This window comes from Daucus carota, chromosome 7, assembly GCF_001625215.2.
Source record: "Daucus carota subsp. sativus chromosome 7, DH1 v3.0, whole genome shotgun sequence".
In the NCBI taxonomy this organism is placed as follows: Eukaryota; Viridiplantae; Streptophyta; class Magnoliopsida; order Apiales; family Apiaceae; genus Daucus; species Daucus carota.
Window position 1 is genome coordinate 11,613,876 of NC_030387.2, and position 15,928 is coordinate 11,629,803.

Here is a 15,928-nt window from a genome sequence, read left to right on the forward strand (position 1 = left end):
GTAGACTAATGTCTTATCCACAACACCTCTGGCACATTTGTTTTTCAATAAAAAAGTTGACAAAGTGTCGTACCATAATCTAGGTGCTTGCTTTAAGCCATAAAGAGCTTTTGAACAGCTTGTAGACAAAATTAGCCATTTCTGAGTCTTCAAAGCCCGGAGGCTGTTCAACATACACTTCTTCTTCCAACTCTCCATTTAGAAAAGTAATTTTAACATCCATCCGGAATACTTGAAATTGCAATGAGTTACAATCCCACTTTTATCCCAAAATATAATACTGTATTTTTATCCATATAGTCTCTATCACAGATTTTTAAATGAATATCCTGCAAACTACGTGGATTATAATACTGTATTTTTATCCATATAGTCTCTATCACAGATTTTTAAATGAATATCCTGCAAACTACGTGAATGAGGTAAACCGCAATTAAGCGACATGCTCTGGTCCAGGAGGCATAATCACAAATTCTGCTTCCTTCGGGAGTCGAACCCGTGACTAAGAAGATACAAGTCCCCTCTTTTAACCCTTGCGGGCGTATTAGAACAATATTTTTATATGCTTTCTTTGAGTTTTATTTAATAGAACTTTTAAAATTCATTCATTATAAAATAAAAAAATGATGATATGTAAACACTTAAAATTAATAACATATTAACATTTTGTATTTAAATTGAATATTATCTTTCAACTTCGGATATAATATGATTTTAGAAAAAAACTATTTGATATTCGATATAAAACTACTCAAATATTAATAATTTTACGAGTAGATATAAGTGAGAAGTAGCTTATTTATAGTGTTTATATAGAAAATTTGTGAGTTAACTTCTGATTTATAAGACAAAAATCATAATTTTTTGAGTAATTTTTTATTTTTGAGATTTGATTTTATTTAAAAAGACCACTTCAAAAAATAATTTATGATATTTTATTTTAATATTGTACAAATTTACTTTAAAATTAATATATAATATTCATTATTATAGAGATAAATTTTATATTTAATAAATTATAAATATAGAAAAAGAATCCAGACAAAGCAGTAGTACAAACCATGCTTCACAAACCATCGTGTGATATAAACCGGGGGAAATGGAACCTCCAGATTTTAGCAAAAACAAATGGAACCGTATATACTTTATAAAAGCAATGGCATATGTTGTAAATACGGAAGCTATTATGAGGACATGGTCTGCTACTAGTATTCTTACCCGCTACGCTTGGAATTTTTTATTTTTTTATAATAAAATGTTTGAAGACATAAAATTATTGTTAAATCTTTTATTTGTGATGAAGGTGACATAAAATTATTGTTCCTTTTTTCCCCTCCCAAAATACAAAAAACATGGCATTAAAAAATGCAATTTTTGAGTCATAAAATTATTGTTCATTAGATGTATGCTGTTTGTTTATTTGAAGTTGCATTTGTCCATGTTAAATTTTTTAATGATTGAGTTTATATTAAATTAAAGAGGTATTGTTTTATAAGAATATAAAACAGGACATGAATAATATTCAATTTTTTGCTTATAAGTTGCATTTTTTAAATTTTAAATGTTTCAAAACAAAAACGGAACATGAATAAAATATATTTTTGTAAAAGAGGTCAGTATTACATTAATTAGCCCCATTTACTCTACTTACAACCTAATTACAGGTATGCGAATTTAAGTGTTCGAGTGGTAACAGTCCCGTTTTGAAAATCATCTCTTGCACTCTCTCTCTTAATTCTCTCATCCTCTTCCTTGTACATTTCAGTCATTCATAGGTATGTGTTGTTAGGGTTATACTGAAATATTCGTTTGAAGTATATAACAATTATTTGAGAATCTTGAATGCATGTTTTCACATTGTCTGTATATTATATATTATAGACAATCTAGTATCAAATGGGATAGCAGAAGGTTAGATTGTCGAATTTCTTATATAATATAATAAAGGTTCACAGTCGAGGTGGTGTTAGACAAACCACTGGAACAGCTGAAGTATTATTTAGAAATAGTTTATCTTGACTATTGAATAATACTTGTATACTTTGTATATATTGAACGGGATCAAAATAGTAAAATAATTGTTTCTTTAATTCTGACAATAAAGAACTAAGATTCTACGATGTTATTATTGCTTAGGTTCTTGATCCGAATATAGTGATTGACACTTGTATTTAATGCACATGCCTTGACTCATAAGTTAAGTAATTATTTTAAATTACGAATTTATGTATTGGGCAATGACATTATATACAGAGTGGGATATTAACTATAAAAGGAAACCATGTCCGAAAAATATATTCGGGTGATGATGTCCTCTTGAAAGCTCATAAAGATAATTATGCTTTAGTCCTGCATGCAAATTTGTTCTTGCATAATTATAAGGTTGAGTGGATGATCAAGGATAAAAGATATTGATTAAATTAATTGTCAGAAATTAATTTAATTATTAGACATCCGATATCTTAAACATGGGGAATTTATAAGCAATTAATATGTGAGCCGAATTAAATACTCCCTCCGTCCCGAAAAGATTGAACTGCTTTGACTTTCACGGAGATTAAGAAAAAATAGTAAAAGAAATTAAATTAGTTGAAAAGTTGGTAAAGTGGTGGGACCCATCAAAATTTTAATAATTGATGTGAGATAGAGGAGGAAAGTAGTGGGTGTAATAGTGTTTATATTATTATTAAATAGAGATAGTGGAAGAAAGTAGTGGGTGTAATAATGAAAAGTGGTGTTCAAAAATAGTAAGTTTAATAGGTTCATTCTTTTTGGGACGTCCCAAAAAGGAATAAGTGTCAATTAAAATGGGACGGAGGGAGTAATTAATTTACGGAATTAGGAAAGGTAGTGCAAATATTAATTCTTTAGTGGATTGAATTAATATTTAATGACATTGAGCGTGGCCCTGAATGTCATTGGAAGGCCTGACCTAATGGTCCATGATCCCTACTGTATCCTATATATATTCTCGTTCTCCTAAAGCTGAAAGACACACAAAAAACGAATTCACATCCTAGGGTTTGAGAGAGGCAGTCGTTTTTCTCAAGGAGCCAGCTTGGGTTTTGGGTTTTCGGAGCTTTAAGGAGAGGCACACCTTGGGAGATCGAAGGCCACACTTCGTCCAAGGAGAACCAGGGAATACAGTAGAAGACGTGGATTTGAATCGCTTGCGCCGTAACGATTAAGGTTAATATTCTTTTCGAACTTTTAATTAGTATCATAAAACGCAGGTCAAGGTCCGATTGTTCCTACATGTGTTTCGAATCCCTATTTTGTAATGCTGTTTCATAAATGTACTTGCATGTATTGTGATAGGATTCTATTTTTTTCTGAAAATTTTAGGTATGGAATCCTATGGTCTAGTTCTTCCGAAATTCGTGAAGTTCCTCACAGCTGCGGAGACCAATTCAGATGAGCTTTTGAGTATTTTGTGCATTAACTAAATCTGAGTTAGGATTTGTTCCGTTTTTGACTTGAGTTTTTTAAACAGAATGTTCCGCGGGAGATAATCAGAACCTACGGTAACCGGTTTGCACCCAGTTTGCTTTTCAAATTCCACAATGGGTATGAGATTGTTGTTCAGTTCTTAGCTGAGGAAGGGACCTTTTACGGGCTTTCAACTATGTATGACGACTTTGAGTTGGAAGGGGGTGAAATGCTCATTTTTGAGGTCAATGGCATCTTTGACTTCAATGTGTACATTATTGGGCTAGATTTGACAGAGATTGAATACCCTAATGTTGTTCACTACATGCAGAATAGCCATCCCAAAGTTGGTAAAATTCTCATGACATCTCGATTATGATTTCTCTAGCAAGTGCCACGTAATAAAGTGTAATTGTTTTTCATTTTTGTTTTTTTAGTATCTCTTAAGAATGGGGGTCTAAAGTTTGTGAATTTTGTGAAGGAGTCCAATCCCATATCTGATGAGTTGGTAAGTTAGGGTTTCCAATATGTATATTTTTGTTGGTTTCTCTTTGGTTTGTATGATTCACACAGCACTGTATTTATGTTAATTTAATTTTTAGGAGGCTCCTCGTACATTCAAGAAAGCATGTCGGTTGATTCCCGGTTATCAGACCTTTGTTTTTAGTAATGGGAAGAATATTGTTGGAGGATTTAACCATGAATCTTTTCATTCTTTCCTCATACCAACAATCTTCACCATCAAACTCTTCTGCATAGTCTGTTTACACGTAGTATATTTGTGGCAAATATATTTGGGTGAAAGTACTATTGAAACAAAAACAGGAAGATAAGTTACCATCATGCTCATAAAAATCAGATCTGTCCTCTTCGACACCACCAACACGGGCATATTCTACGATATTAGAATTTATAATCTTATATAGCCATGTCTGAAGCTATAAAAAAGAAAGCATAGAATATAGGTGCATACCAGCTTCCTCCAAGTTTTGTAGATGCTCTGGATGCACTGCAGGGTCCTCAAAATTAAGAATTTGTGGGGCATATTGAAAAGACTTCTTTGTGTGTGTCTTTTCAGCATTGGTAGAAGATGCACCAGCGGAATTAACTGAGCAAATTGTATTCAATACTGAGTTGCATAATTGCAAGAGAAGGAATCTGGGTAAATGAATGCAGCAAACAAACTTACAAACATCACACAAAGTAGACTTTGGAGTTTATTCAGCAACACCTCCACTGTATACAGGCCTCCTTGGACATTTTTGGATAACTGCAGATGGATTATCATTAGAATGAAAAAGCAAATTGATTTAAGGGTAAGATGATAGGAGTGATTATAAATAATGCTTTATGTTATCACTAGGATTAGGCTGAGAGTTCTTTCGTTTGGCCTGCGGAGGTATCTGTGTCTCCATCAGCGGTGAATTATTCACTTCCGGCTTCTTCATGTCACAATTCAGTCTGGAACGATCATTTAGAGGTGACAGTGGTTTACGCTTCATTATAGATTTCATTTGACAATGAGCGGCGACGCTCTGTTTGGCTAATGGTTGACGTATATTTGTATTTTCTTTGTCAACCAACACTGAAATCAGGTGAACGACTGAAATCACCATGACCAATACAAAAAAATTGATTTAAATTCATTGTAAAAGAATCAGCAGTACTTACCTGATTTGGGGGGAGGATTATTGTGTGTAGTTTGCATTTCACTTTTACCACCACCATGATCCCTCATCATTGAAGTTTCATAATTAACTTGAATGATGAGAGAAAAATGATGAGGGAAACAAAGAGTGAAGTTAGTAATATAACATTTAATCGAAATTTTGATGTACAACTCACAAACATCAAACAACAGAGGAGTACTGTTGTGTGAAGACTTTGCGTAGTGTAAAGCCTTTCCCTTTTTCTTTGTCTGCAAAATGTTCAATTCATCTAAATTGGAGACATTATGACACCGTGGAGGAGAATTTAGTTTACCACTACTGCAGAATTCCTTTGCTCCATCAATGTCGGTAGAAATACCTACAATATATTCCAATATGCATCACATTACATGGATGGTATTCCCAACTATTTATTGATGAAAGTGCCATGAGAATCAAATATGAATGACCTTGACATGCCGTTGAGAATATGCTGTTAGACTTATCCTGTACTTTCATCATGGAAATATCATAATTAACTGTCGACAAATAACCCAAACATAAGCACAACACATGTATGAATTATATGGAATATAATCCACAATCATATGGTTTGAAATGAAATACATGAAAGTTTAATTACATCTATTACATTGCAGGACAGAACTTATTGAGAGGATAGAATCCTCGGAAAGAGATTTGAACTTAAAACACATCTCCGAACTCTAAATAAGCAAATAAAAAAAGGCAATATATGTAAGCAGGTTGACCTAAAACAGAAGGACATAAGAATCTCCAAAATTTATATAAAACAGATCCAAATGAACATCTCCGAACTATACATAACAAAGGAAAAGACGATAAACCAAGCAGATTAACCTAGAACGAAACTGAAAAAGAAGCATGAACAAAGCAGAATAACCTAATAAAAAGGTAAAGTGGTACACAGAAGATAAGAAAGTACCTCCTCCATGTGTAAGTTCGAGCAGCAGCCCAAATCGCGTAGGAAAGATTCTCGAGGAAGACGTCCAAGCAATGCCCAGCAGCTGAATATGTTGGTAAAGAAAGAATTTCAAATTTGAAGAAAGAAGATATTTGTTTGAATATTTGAAAAAGAGATAATAGAAAGATATGGCTAGGGTTGAAACACGTGGGCTGCAGAAGTTTTGACCGTATAAAAAGTTTTTGAACAATGGCAAAATACAGCAATAACAGTACTTGTAGAGGGACAACGTGGTCTTTTAAGAGAGAAATAGGCAACATGATTTATATATGTATGTAATAGATATGGGTAGCGGTCCACAGCAACCGGTTGCTGTGGACCGCTTAACCAACAGCCTATTTCCTGGCCGTTGGATGCATATCCAGCGGCCAGGATCTTATTAAAAGTTTAATGTGTCCAGCGCTTTTTTAGCGTTGGACAGGGATTCCCACGTCCAGCGCTTACTGGACACATTAAACTTTTAATAAGATCCTGGCCGCTGGATATGCATCCAACGGCCAGGAAATGGATTGTTGGTTAACCAGTCCCTGGCAGCCGTATGCCAGGGACCTGGTCCCAATAGATATATGTAATAGAATTGATAGACTGGGGTGACTAGGGTGATGAGGGGAGCTGGACTTGCTAGCGCCAGCAATGGCTTATTGGGCACCTCAGGCGCCTGACAACAGACAAAAGGCTCCTTGTAGCCCAGAGCTAATGTTGGCCTCCTTAGGCTTCTCCATTTGAATGGTTTTTGTTTAAAAACTTGAACATTCTGAAATATTTTGACCAGCTTTCGAATTAATATTGGGCTTAAAAGTTAAAATGATGAGCTTATCATGACTTGAATTGTTGATTAAGTTAGCTTTTACTGATGAATCCAAATTAAAAGTAAAGTTAGTTACAGGACTTGAGTTTATTTGAACTTTAAGATATGGAAGAAGTCGCATGTTCAACGTTAGTAATAGTGTAACTTGTCATTCTCTGTAAATTATATCATCAAAGGATAACTGTTATTAGTGGCAGAACCAACTAGGGTCCTTACCCGAGTCCCCCTCAGCAGGCCCGGCACCAGCACCACTGCACCCAGGGACGGAGCCACACTCGGACACTGGCGTACTTGCCCCCAGTGGCTTCTCTAGCTTTTACTGTTCATTTTTTTTTTAAAATTACAGCATTGCCCCAGTGGTTGAAGCATGAGTATGTTTTTGAGTTGGTTTAGTTTTTTTTTTTTTTTGATTGCAAAAAAATTTGGCCCCCTCATTGTCGGAAACCTGGCTCCGTCCCTGACTACACCAGAGCTTCCGCATTCTCTTGATCAACTGCAGACACTGAATTGAAAACAGTTTATAAGTTATGAGTCAAACAAACACTCTTTTAAGTACTCTATGTACTCACTGTTGTGTGCATATGAAAATGAAAGTCACAAATTGTGTGTGTGCATAAATTTGGTGATGAATAACTTGTATGTACCAAGAGAGAACTCTTGTGCTCCATTTATTATTATTTTGAATAGTCACTAGTGTCATAAACCAAATTAGTTCTCAGAAACCAATATAAAAAAGCTTTTGCAAATTAGCAGACAATTATATATAGGCTCTTATTGATAAGTGAAAACTAAAGCCTTAAAAGCTACATAACTACAGCCTCAAGTGATGAAGAATTATCTGGAGCAATTGTTGGCAGAAATGGTAAAGGTGACACCTCATAGAATACATGATGTTAAATCCAATTAAGTCGTGCACTTGCATTAGCTCTGTCTTACATAGAGCTCAAAAGTATAACGTAAGTGCAGAGAAAAACGTCATGCAAGTGCAAATTTGTAGCAGCGATTCAGGTATATTGTTTAAAATAAAAATCAAACGTATTCACTTGTTTGCACTGATATATATGAGATTTGGTACATATTTGCAAGCTCAAATCTCAGGTATATTGCACTCTTGTGCTTGGAATTATGTTACTGTAGTAAGAAACTTGTACTAGTTTACACTGTATCTAATTAGTCCCTGTACTAGAACTTGCAATTTTAATTTTGGTAATAATTAGATGTTTATTCAGGCTAAGCACCGCGTCTCACAATACTACTAAGAATAATGTATATCTAGCAAGCACCCGTTCTGGTTTGTTGACAGCCGGGGCCTTTTCCAGATGGACTTCTGGGAAAATATTATGTACCTAGCTCTGGTACCCAATTGCGACAACATATATAATTGTATGATTTCAGACAAAGTAAATATCAGCAGCATCTAAGAGGGATCCAATGGATGGCTTTCAAATGTCAGATTTATGACAATCAATATTAGGAGTGATTCGGAGCTCTTGATAGTTGATCACATCATTAGCTTCATCTTCCAAATGCATGTCAGTTCACTCTCTACAGTCATACAGCTGCATAAAATTAACAATATCTCCAAGTAACAAAAGCTTGACATTGATTATATTGTATTTGATAGTACGTATAATATTATTGGTAGCTACATTAGTTAAGGCTTAATAGAGACAACAGCAGTTCTTGGCTGGTGGAAGACAAAGCCCTCCTCTGTAATGTGCGTCTTTGCAAATTTCATCACAGAAACTCGAATCCTTACATGGTATATTCACACAAAAACCAACCCTACCATCGATCATCTGTGCCACAGGCGGTGCAGCTGCTTTCTCTTCAACTGCAGACACTGAGGCCAACAATAATATAAGTGCAATCGCTATCACAAGTTTCTTAGCCATGAAAGAAGAACTCATGTACTCCATTTTGCTTCGTTGTAAAATTATCCACAAGCACATATATATATAGTGTATGACCACAGCCTTCAGTGCTCATACTCACAGCACAAGTTACGTGAATCAAAAGTACCCTAATCCTAAATCCTAGACAAGTGCCGTCTGAAACTTTGTTCAGATGGAGAGATTTGCTTTATATGCTCCGCACTTGCTTGAATTTTAAATTTTTAGTTCACTAGCTCGGCTTGATTGGTTTATATATTTCAAAATAAGAAACGGATGCATGCAACTGGAAATGAGTTGTTTAGCTAATTTTGGTTCATAGATAATTAAGTAAAAGTTTAATTTCAAATTTATTGCTCGCTGATAGGTTTATGTATTTCGAAAATAGAAAAGGATTCATACAATTAGAAATCAATTTTCTGGGCTACCTAGCTAGTACTAGTAGGCTATTTTAAAATATATATATATTTCAAATAAGATTAACTTTGATGCAACAACAGATGTTGGCTGGGGGAAGACAAAGTCCTCTTCAGCTGCAGAGACTGCATCGAAAAATAGGGGGCAGAACTAGGATTTTAGTATAACTGAGACCAAAATAATAAGATTGAGTTTGGGAACATGTACTTCGTTTCAAATTTTGGATTTCAAATGACATGATTTGAACTGTCATTTCGAATTATCAACTTTATACTAGTATTTGAATGTCCTGGATTTCAAATGAAATTCAAATTAAACTTTTTTTTGTATATCCAAACATGTCATTATCATTTGCTCAAATCCAGAATTACAAATGAAATTTAAGTTTCCAAACAGGCCATTAAAGGGGATCGATCTAAATTTCATTTCAAAATATTTACATTAGAATTAGTAACTGTCTTAGCAACTGTATAATTTACTGGCAAAGGATCTTACAGTTGTGCTTCACTTTGTTATTCTGTCAATAAGTTGAGTTGAAATCTGTTCTAAATGTTTTGTTTCCTCTTCTGATAATGGGATGGTCGGACTAGTTCAAAGGCCAAGGAAGCCCTATCAGGTCAGACCATTTTGTGTGGTGTGGTGGTGCAATGAGGTTCCAAGCACTAAACTGTTTTCTGAGAATTCAGTTCTCCCTTTTGCATCGTTTGTTCATTCTTCACTAAATGTAGCGATAGTGCAACTAGGCTGATTTGATTGATAGGAGCGTAATCGTAATCCAAGGCTGCCTGGCGGTGTCTGAAACTTGATAAAGAGATAACGACAGGGGAATCAAGTTCAATAAGCGAACTGGTTATTATTGCTCATGAATATACATGATTAAAGTTAGGATTATGCACGAGGCGGAACTTCCCAAATTCCAAAAAAGCTCCATTGGTGTTTGCTGTTATTGACCAAAATGTCAAGCTTTCCTCCAAATTCAAACAAAGAATTTAAAAATCAAGGTAAAACCTTCCTCCATCAGCTTCAGCTGTATGTTAGCAGCATTGTTGGGACCTCTAATATTCCAGGCTTGAGCGTTGCAAAGATGATTGTCAAGTGACACCCCGTTCCTAACTGCTTGGAGATACTGATGCAGCATTATCTGGGAGTTGCCTCATCCTCAGAAGCCAAACACCGTCAAAACATTGAAATGGCGCCGAAGTAAAATGAGGAGTGAATTTGTCCGTGAATCTTTATCTGCATATTTTGATACATCTCAGATTCTTAAAAGATCCGCTTTTTTCATTATGTGATCATGTTCCTATGCTCAAGCGCTTCATGGCACTATATCATAAGCATAAGCGGGTTAGCCAGAGAGCCAGATTTGCATTTACCACTGAATTCCTTAGAACTGGGGTGCCTTACATTCTCTGTGCTTCTGTTCGTGGAAAACCAGCTATGCTTTCTCGCTTTCACTAAACCAAATATTTAAGCATAATGCGGATTCTACTTTCGCCTGGGTGATTTTGTAGGTTAAAATTCAATTCATTGAATTTTCATCAAGGACCTTTTAACTGGGGTGTTGCAGACTCGTAGTTTAACCCAACCCAGAGTCATATTCTTCACAGCCTCACAGGATTAAAAGTTCCATGCTTGAGTCTTGTGACTTGTGAGATCTGTGACCCTTCAGAAATTTGTAGTTTCAGAATTTTCTTTGTTCTGACAGTACATCTATTAAAATTCTTGTTATGCAGAAGCAACTTGTTCTGCTCATAAATTATTTCACATGATACTCCAGTACTGCAAGCAAAGTTAACAGAGTTAACCATTCTGATGTACATTAAAACCTCGATAAATATATATATCCGAGGTACTACTGCATATACATCTACCTATTCAGAAGGACCCGAGCTCCCCTGTTTCGAGATCCAGAATGGTGACTTTAATTCTTCATAGTATTCATATTGAAGTGAGATTTGAAATTTATTTATTCGGAAAAAGGGAGACAGCCATATGCCTACATGATCATGAACCATCATCACAGCCACTTAATTGTTGGCCCAGAGAGCTCAACCACAGGACCTTTTATTATTTGTATATTATATTTCAAGTTCTATAAAAATTTCCCAGAATTTTGGACTTGTTTCTAGGCAGAATGTCGATATATGAGTATCCACTGGCCACTGGGAGGAATTTTTAGTCGCTACTTCTGATATACATCTGATTGCAAAAATTATTATTTTCATAGATTTTTTTAAACAAATATATTATCCTATTTTCAAAAAGAAAAACAAATATAATATCCAAAACTTTAATTTAAAATAACAATTTCTACTATACGATAAATGCTACTAAACTTGTGTGCCAAAAATAAAAAAAAAATAGAGGGAGTAATACTTTTACTTCGACCAATGTTTATTGTATTTTTAACTTTGATAATGAAATAATCTTGATTGATTAACAAAAAAAATATCCTGGAGAAGTCTGTTCATTCACGCTATCCTCATAACATGATGGTAAAGTTTGGTTTCACTATGCTTTCTTTTAAGTAAAATAATATTCTCTCTGTTGGAAAAAAGTTAAACTTAAACTTTGTCAAGCAAAACTGAATTATTTTCGGCAGAAAAAAATAACTTAAAATTGATTATTAAAAATCAATATCATCAGTATCAAAGAAGGGACAACCTTAGAAATGGCCTCACTGGCGTAAACATTCAGGAAACCAAGTAGGTCAGCAGATAAAGAAAAAGGAAAACAAAAATTGCGGAGAGACTTGCACACTTTGACAGTTTCATCAAGTTGTGAAGGAAGATAAATAAAACAAAGTGTAACCATCACAATGTCAATAACTTCAACCTAATGAGCCACCTACCCAAATTCTACTATAAGCAAATACATGGCCTACTCCCACTACATTATCCATTCATCCCTTCTCACCTTTCTCTCTAAGTCTTGAATATCTATACTAAAAACAAGGGCGAAATCGCAATCCCTGGGATCAGAACTAGCAACTAGGGGTGTAAATGAGTCGAGCCGAGCCGAACTCTAGAGTGCTCTTGTATCGTAGCACTTGTATCGTTTGTTAAAAATTTAGCGAACTCGAACTCAAACTCGAGCCTGGATCGAGCCATAAATATTGTTTGAGGATCGACTCATTAAGGAATAACTATGTTCACGAACAGCTCGCGAACATGTCTCACGAGCTTTTGCTCACGAAACGGTCATTAACTTACGCTCACGAACATGTCTTACGAATTTTTTCTCACCAACCGCTCATTAATTTTGTTCACGAGCTAGCTTATGCTCATAAATTTATTTACGAGCTTGTTTGTTATTTAATTTAATTAAAAAAAATAGATTAAAATTCTAACAATATTTTAATCTATGCTCTAACAAATCATAAATTCATAATAAACCATGTTCACGAGCTAGTACACGAACTACGCTCTCGAGCCAAGTTCACGAACTCATAATTTGAACTTGTTTGCGAACTATCGAGTCGAACTCTGCTGTGCTTAAATTCAGCTCGTTTATAAAACGAATCTTAAAATTGTGCTCATGATCGACTCGTTTATGAATCGAACCGAGCTCGAATCAAGTTTTTTCCGAACCGAACACCGAGCGGTTATCGAGCGTATCAACTCATTTACACCCCTGCTAGCAACATCGCTTACAAAGACTAGGGAAATTCATAGGATCAGAAATCGCAACATCGACAACAAAGACCCAGGAAATTCAAAATCCCTAAGATTTGAACTTCCAACACTGGGTTTCAGAACCCTGAGAATGGTTGCAGAGAGCTATTTGTTATTGATAAATATTGCATTTAAAAACAGTAAGATTGGTAATGAACTTGAAGAGACACATACAAACCAAAGAACAGAGTGGGAAATGAAAACATAATTTTCTTTTTCATTTCATTTTTAATAAATGCAGAAAATCCAAATGCAGTACAAGTGCAGCAACTACAAATCTGCTCCCATTCCCAACACTTCCTAAAAACAATTTTATTGAAACCAACATAACATGGTCTTCAAGACAGACCAATCCCTTGTTTAAACCAAGCTTCCCAACAACCACCCACAAAAATTATAGCTGATAATAATATTCTCAAAGTAAAACAGAGTATCAGAATCAAACATCGAGCCGTTAATACACAATCCTAACAGGCATTTCCTTGCTCAGTACCTGTAGTGAGCGGGCTTGTATGGACCCTCAACTGGAACACTGATGTAGTCAGCTTGGTCCTTGGAGAGCTTTGTAAGCTTGGCACCAAGCTTTCCGAGATGGAGTGCGGCAACCTTCTCGTCGAGGTGCTTGGGCAAGACATAGACCTTCTTCTCGTACTTTCCTGAGCTCTTCTCATTCCACAACTCCAGCTGGGCAATCACTTGGTTAGTGAAAGAGCAAGACATGACGAAACTGGGGTGACCAGTTGCACAACCCAAGTTCATCAAACGTCCCTCAGCCAGGATAATGATGCCTTTGCCGGTATCAGGGAACACCCACCTGTCAGTTTGGGGCTTAATGGTGATCCTCTTAACACCAGGGTATGTCTCAAGACCAAGCATGTCAATTTCATTGTCAAAGTGACCAATGTTGCAAACAATGGCATTGTTCTTCATCTTCCTCATGTCGCTGACCATGATGATGTCCTTGTTACCGGTGGTGGTAACAAAGATATCAACCTCGGACACAACATCTTCCAATGGAAGAACTTGAAGACCTTCCATGGTAGCCTGAAGAGCACAGATTGGATCAATCTCAGTAACAATCACACGTGCTCCAGCTTGCTTCATGGCAGCAGCACAACCCTTTCCAACATCTCCGTATCCAGCAATAAGTGCAACCTTGCCAGCAATCATAACATCAGTAGCCCTCATCAGACCATCAGGCAGAGAGTGACGGCATCCATACAAGTTATCAAACTGTTACACATCAACAATTAAAACCAAAAGTCAGTATATCAAATATCAATAACCGACAAGCAACTCATATTAAGTTGATCACATCAAACAGATCTTGTTTCTAAATCAAAACAGACTCTTCGTAATTTTTTATTTTTTTTTTGACAAAGACTCTTCGTAATTTAGTTCAATGACATTGGTCATCTCAATTAAGCTTGTTAACCTACAAAACATACAGGATCGATTTAACACAGATATTCCTGTTGAGATCTAAACTTAATAAGCTCAATAAACCTTATCATTAACTCACTAAACAGCATATTGAACACATTTTAGGCATTTTAAACAGCTAATTGTACTATATCAAAGACGAATCAAATAAATAATACCAGATCTAAATTCTATATACAGAACTAAACTTAAAACACAATTAAGAACATAAAATCTTCAGATCTGACAGAAATTAAGCTATAAATATACCTTGCTCTTGGTGACAGAGTCATTAACATTAATAGCAGGGAACAAAAGAGTTCCATTCTGTTGCATCTGATACAACCTCTTAACACCAGTGGTAGTCTCCTCAGACACACCAACCAATCTATCCTTCATTTTGTGGTACTTCATCGGGTCGGACTTGAGTCCGTCCCGAATAATACTCAAAACGATCTGAAACTCAGCATTGTCCGTGCTAGCCGGATCCGGAACCGCCCCGGTCTTCTTATACTCCTCTTCGGCTTTAACACCCTCATGAATCAACAAAGTAGCATCACCTCCATCATCGACAATTAGATCGGGGCCGCCGTCAGGGCCCCAATCGAGCGCACGCTCCGTGCACCACCAGTACTCCTGCAGCGTCTCGCCTTTCCAGGCGAACACTGCACAGCTGTCGCGAGCTATCGCGGCAGCTGCGTGGTCCTGAGTTGAGAAGATGTTGCACGAACACCATCTCACCTCAGCACCTAATGCCGTGAGGGTCTCAATCAAGACCCCGGTCTGAATTGTCATGTGGAGTGAACCGGTGATTCGGGCTCCCTTGAAGGGTTGAGAGGGCCCGAACTCGGTCCTACATGACATCAGACCCGGCATTTCGACTTCGGCCAACTCTAGTTCGAGACGGCCGAAGTCAGCCAAGGACATATCCTTAACCTTGTACTCGCGACCGGCAGCGGTTTTCTCGACGGAGAGAGCCATAGAGATAGGGTTTTAGATCTGGTTTATAACTTTCGCTCTCTAAAAATGATACGTTAGAGAGAGAAAGAGGTGTAGGCACGAGGAATGGTTGAGAGGGGGAGGGGGTATAAATAAGTTTTTAGATGTGAGATGGACGGCTCAGATTGCGTTTCGGGTGGTAGAGATATTTCGATTTCACTCTCCCCCACCTACTTTCAGATCTCAAGTCACACATATGTATAGTCTAGTAATTGTATTTTATTTTTCTTCTATTTCAAATCGAAAAACAAGCCGTTGGAGTGAATATTTCTATTTCTTAATATCGTTACATTTTTACATCTTAATTTAAAGAGATTTAGTTTTATTTTATTAACATTAAATGTTTCAACCGATAATATTTATAAATAACAATACTGATATTTTATTTTTAAGTCTTTTTTATGATTAAATTAAAATATTTTTTGTAATTAAAATATTATATTAACAGAGGCATATTAATCGAAGGATCCGTAACTATGTGATCAACTTAATTTGAGGTTTTAAATACCAAAAATACAGGTGATAATGAAGCGGAGACAAATCTTCTTCTTCTTTTTACAATGGAAAGAATTAACCGTTATATCGTTAATTAGCTGTAATTCTCATCTCTTTCGGGTCCGGAGGACAAGAGAAAA

The 15,928-nt window shown here is 36.0% G+C and overlaps 1 protein-coding gene and 1 long non-coding RNA gene across 3 annotated transcripts; both read right to left on the minus strand.

Moving 5' to 3' along the window:
* Nucleotides 1-1,204: 1,204 nt before the first annotated feature.
* On the minus strand, nt 1,205-6,169 carry LOC135147862 (uncharacterized). 2 transcript variants are annotated; one of them, XR_010285785.1, is made up of 5 exons: nt 6,043-6,169; nt 5,549-5,617; nt 4,619-5,457; nt 4,403-4,537; nt 1,205-4,324 (listed from the first exon to the last, which is right to left on the minus strand). It is a non-coding gene; the product is annotated as an uncharacterized LOC135147862 (long non-coding RNA). The 2 variants fall into 2 exon arrangements; XR_010285784.1 differs by having other exon boundaries at nt 1,205-4,537.
* Nucleotides 6,170-13,069: 6,900 nt separating this feature from the next.
* LOC108196255 (adenosylhomocysteinase) lies at nt 13,070-15,361 on the minus strand. Its single transcript, XM_017363456.2, has 2 exons — nt 14,565-15,361; nt 13,070-14,105 (listed from the first exon to the last, which is right to left on the minus strand). The coding sequence occupies exons 1-2, from the start codon at nt 15,273-15,275 to the stop codon at nt 13,359-13,361; spliced, it is 1,458 nt and encodes a 485-aa protein (XP_017218945.1). The 5' UTR covers nt 15,276-15,361; the 3' UTR covers nt 13,070-13,358.
* Nucleotides 15,362-15,928: the final 567 nt, after the last annotated feature.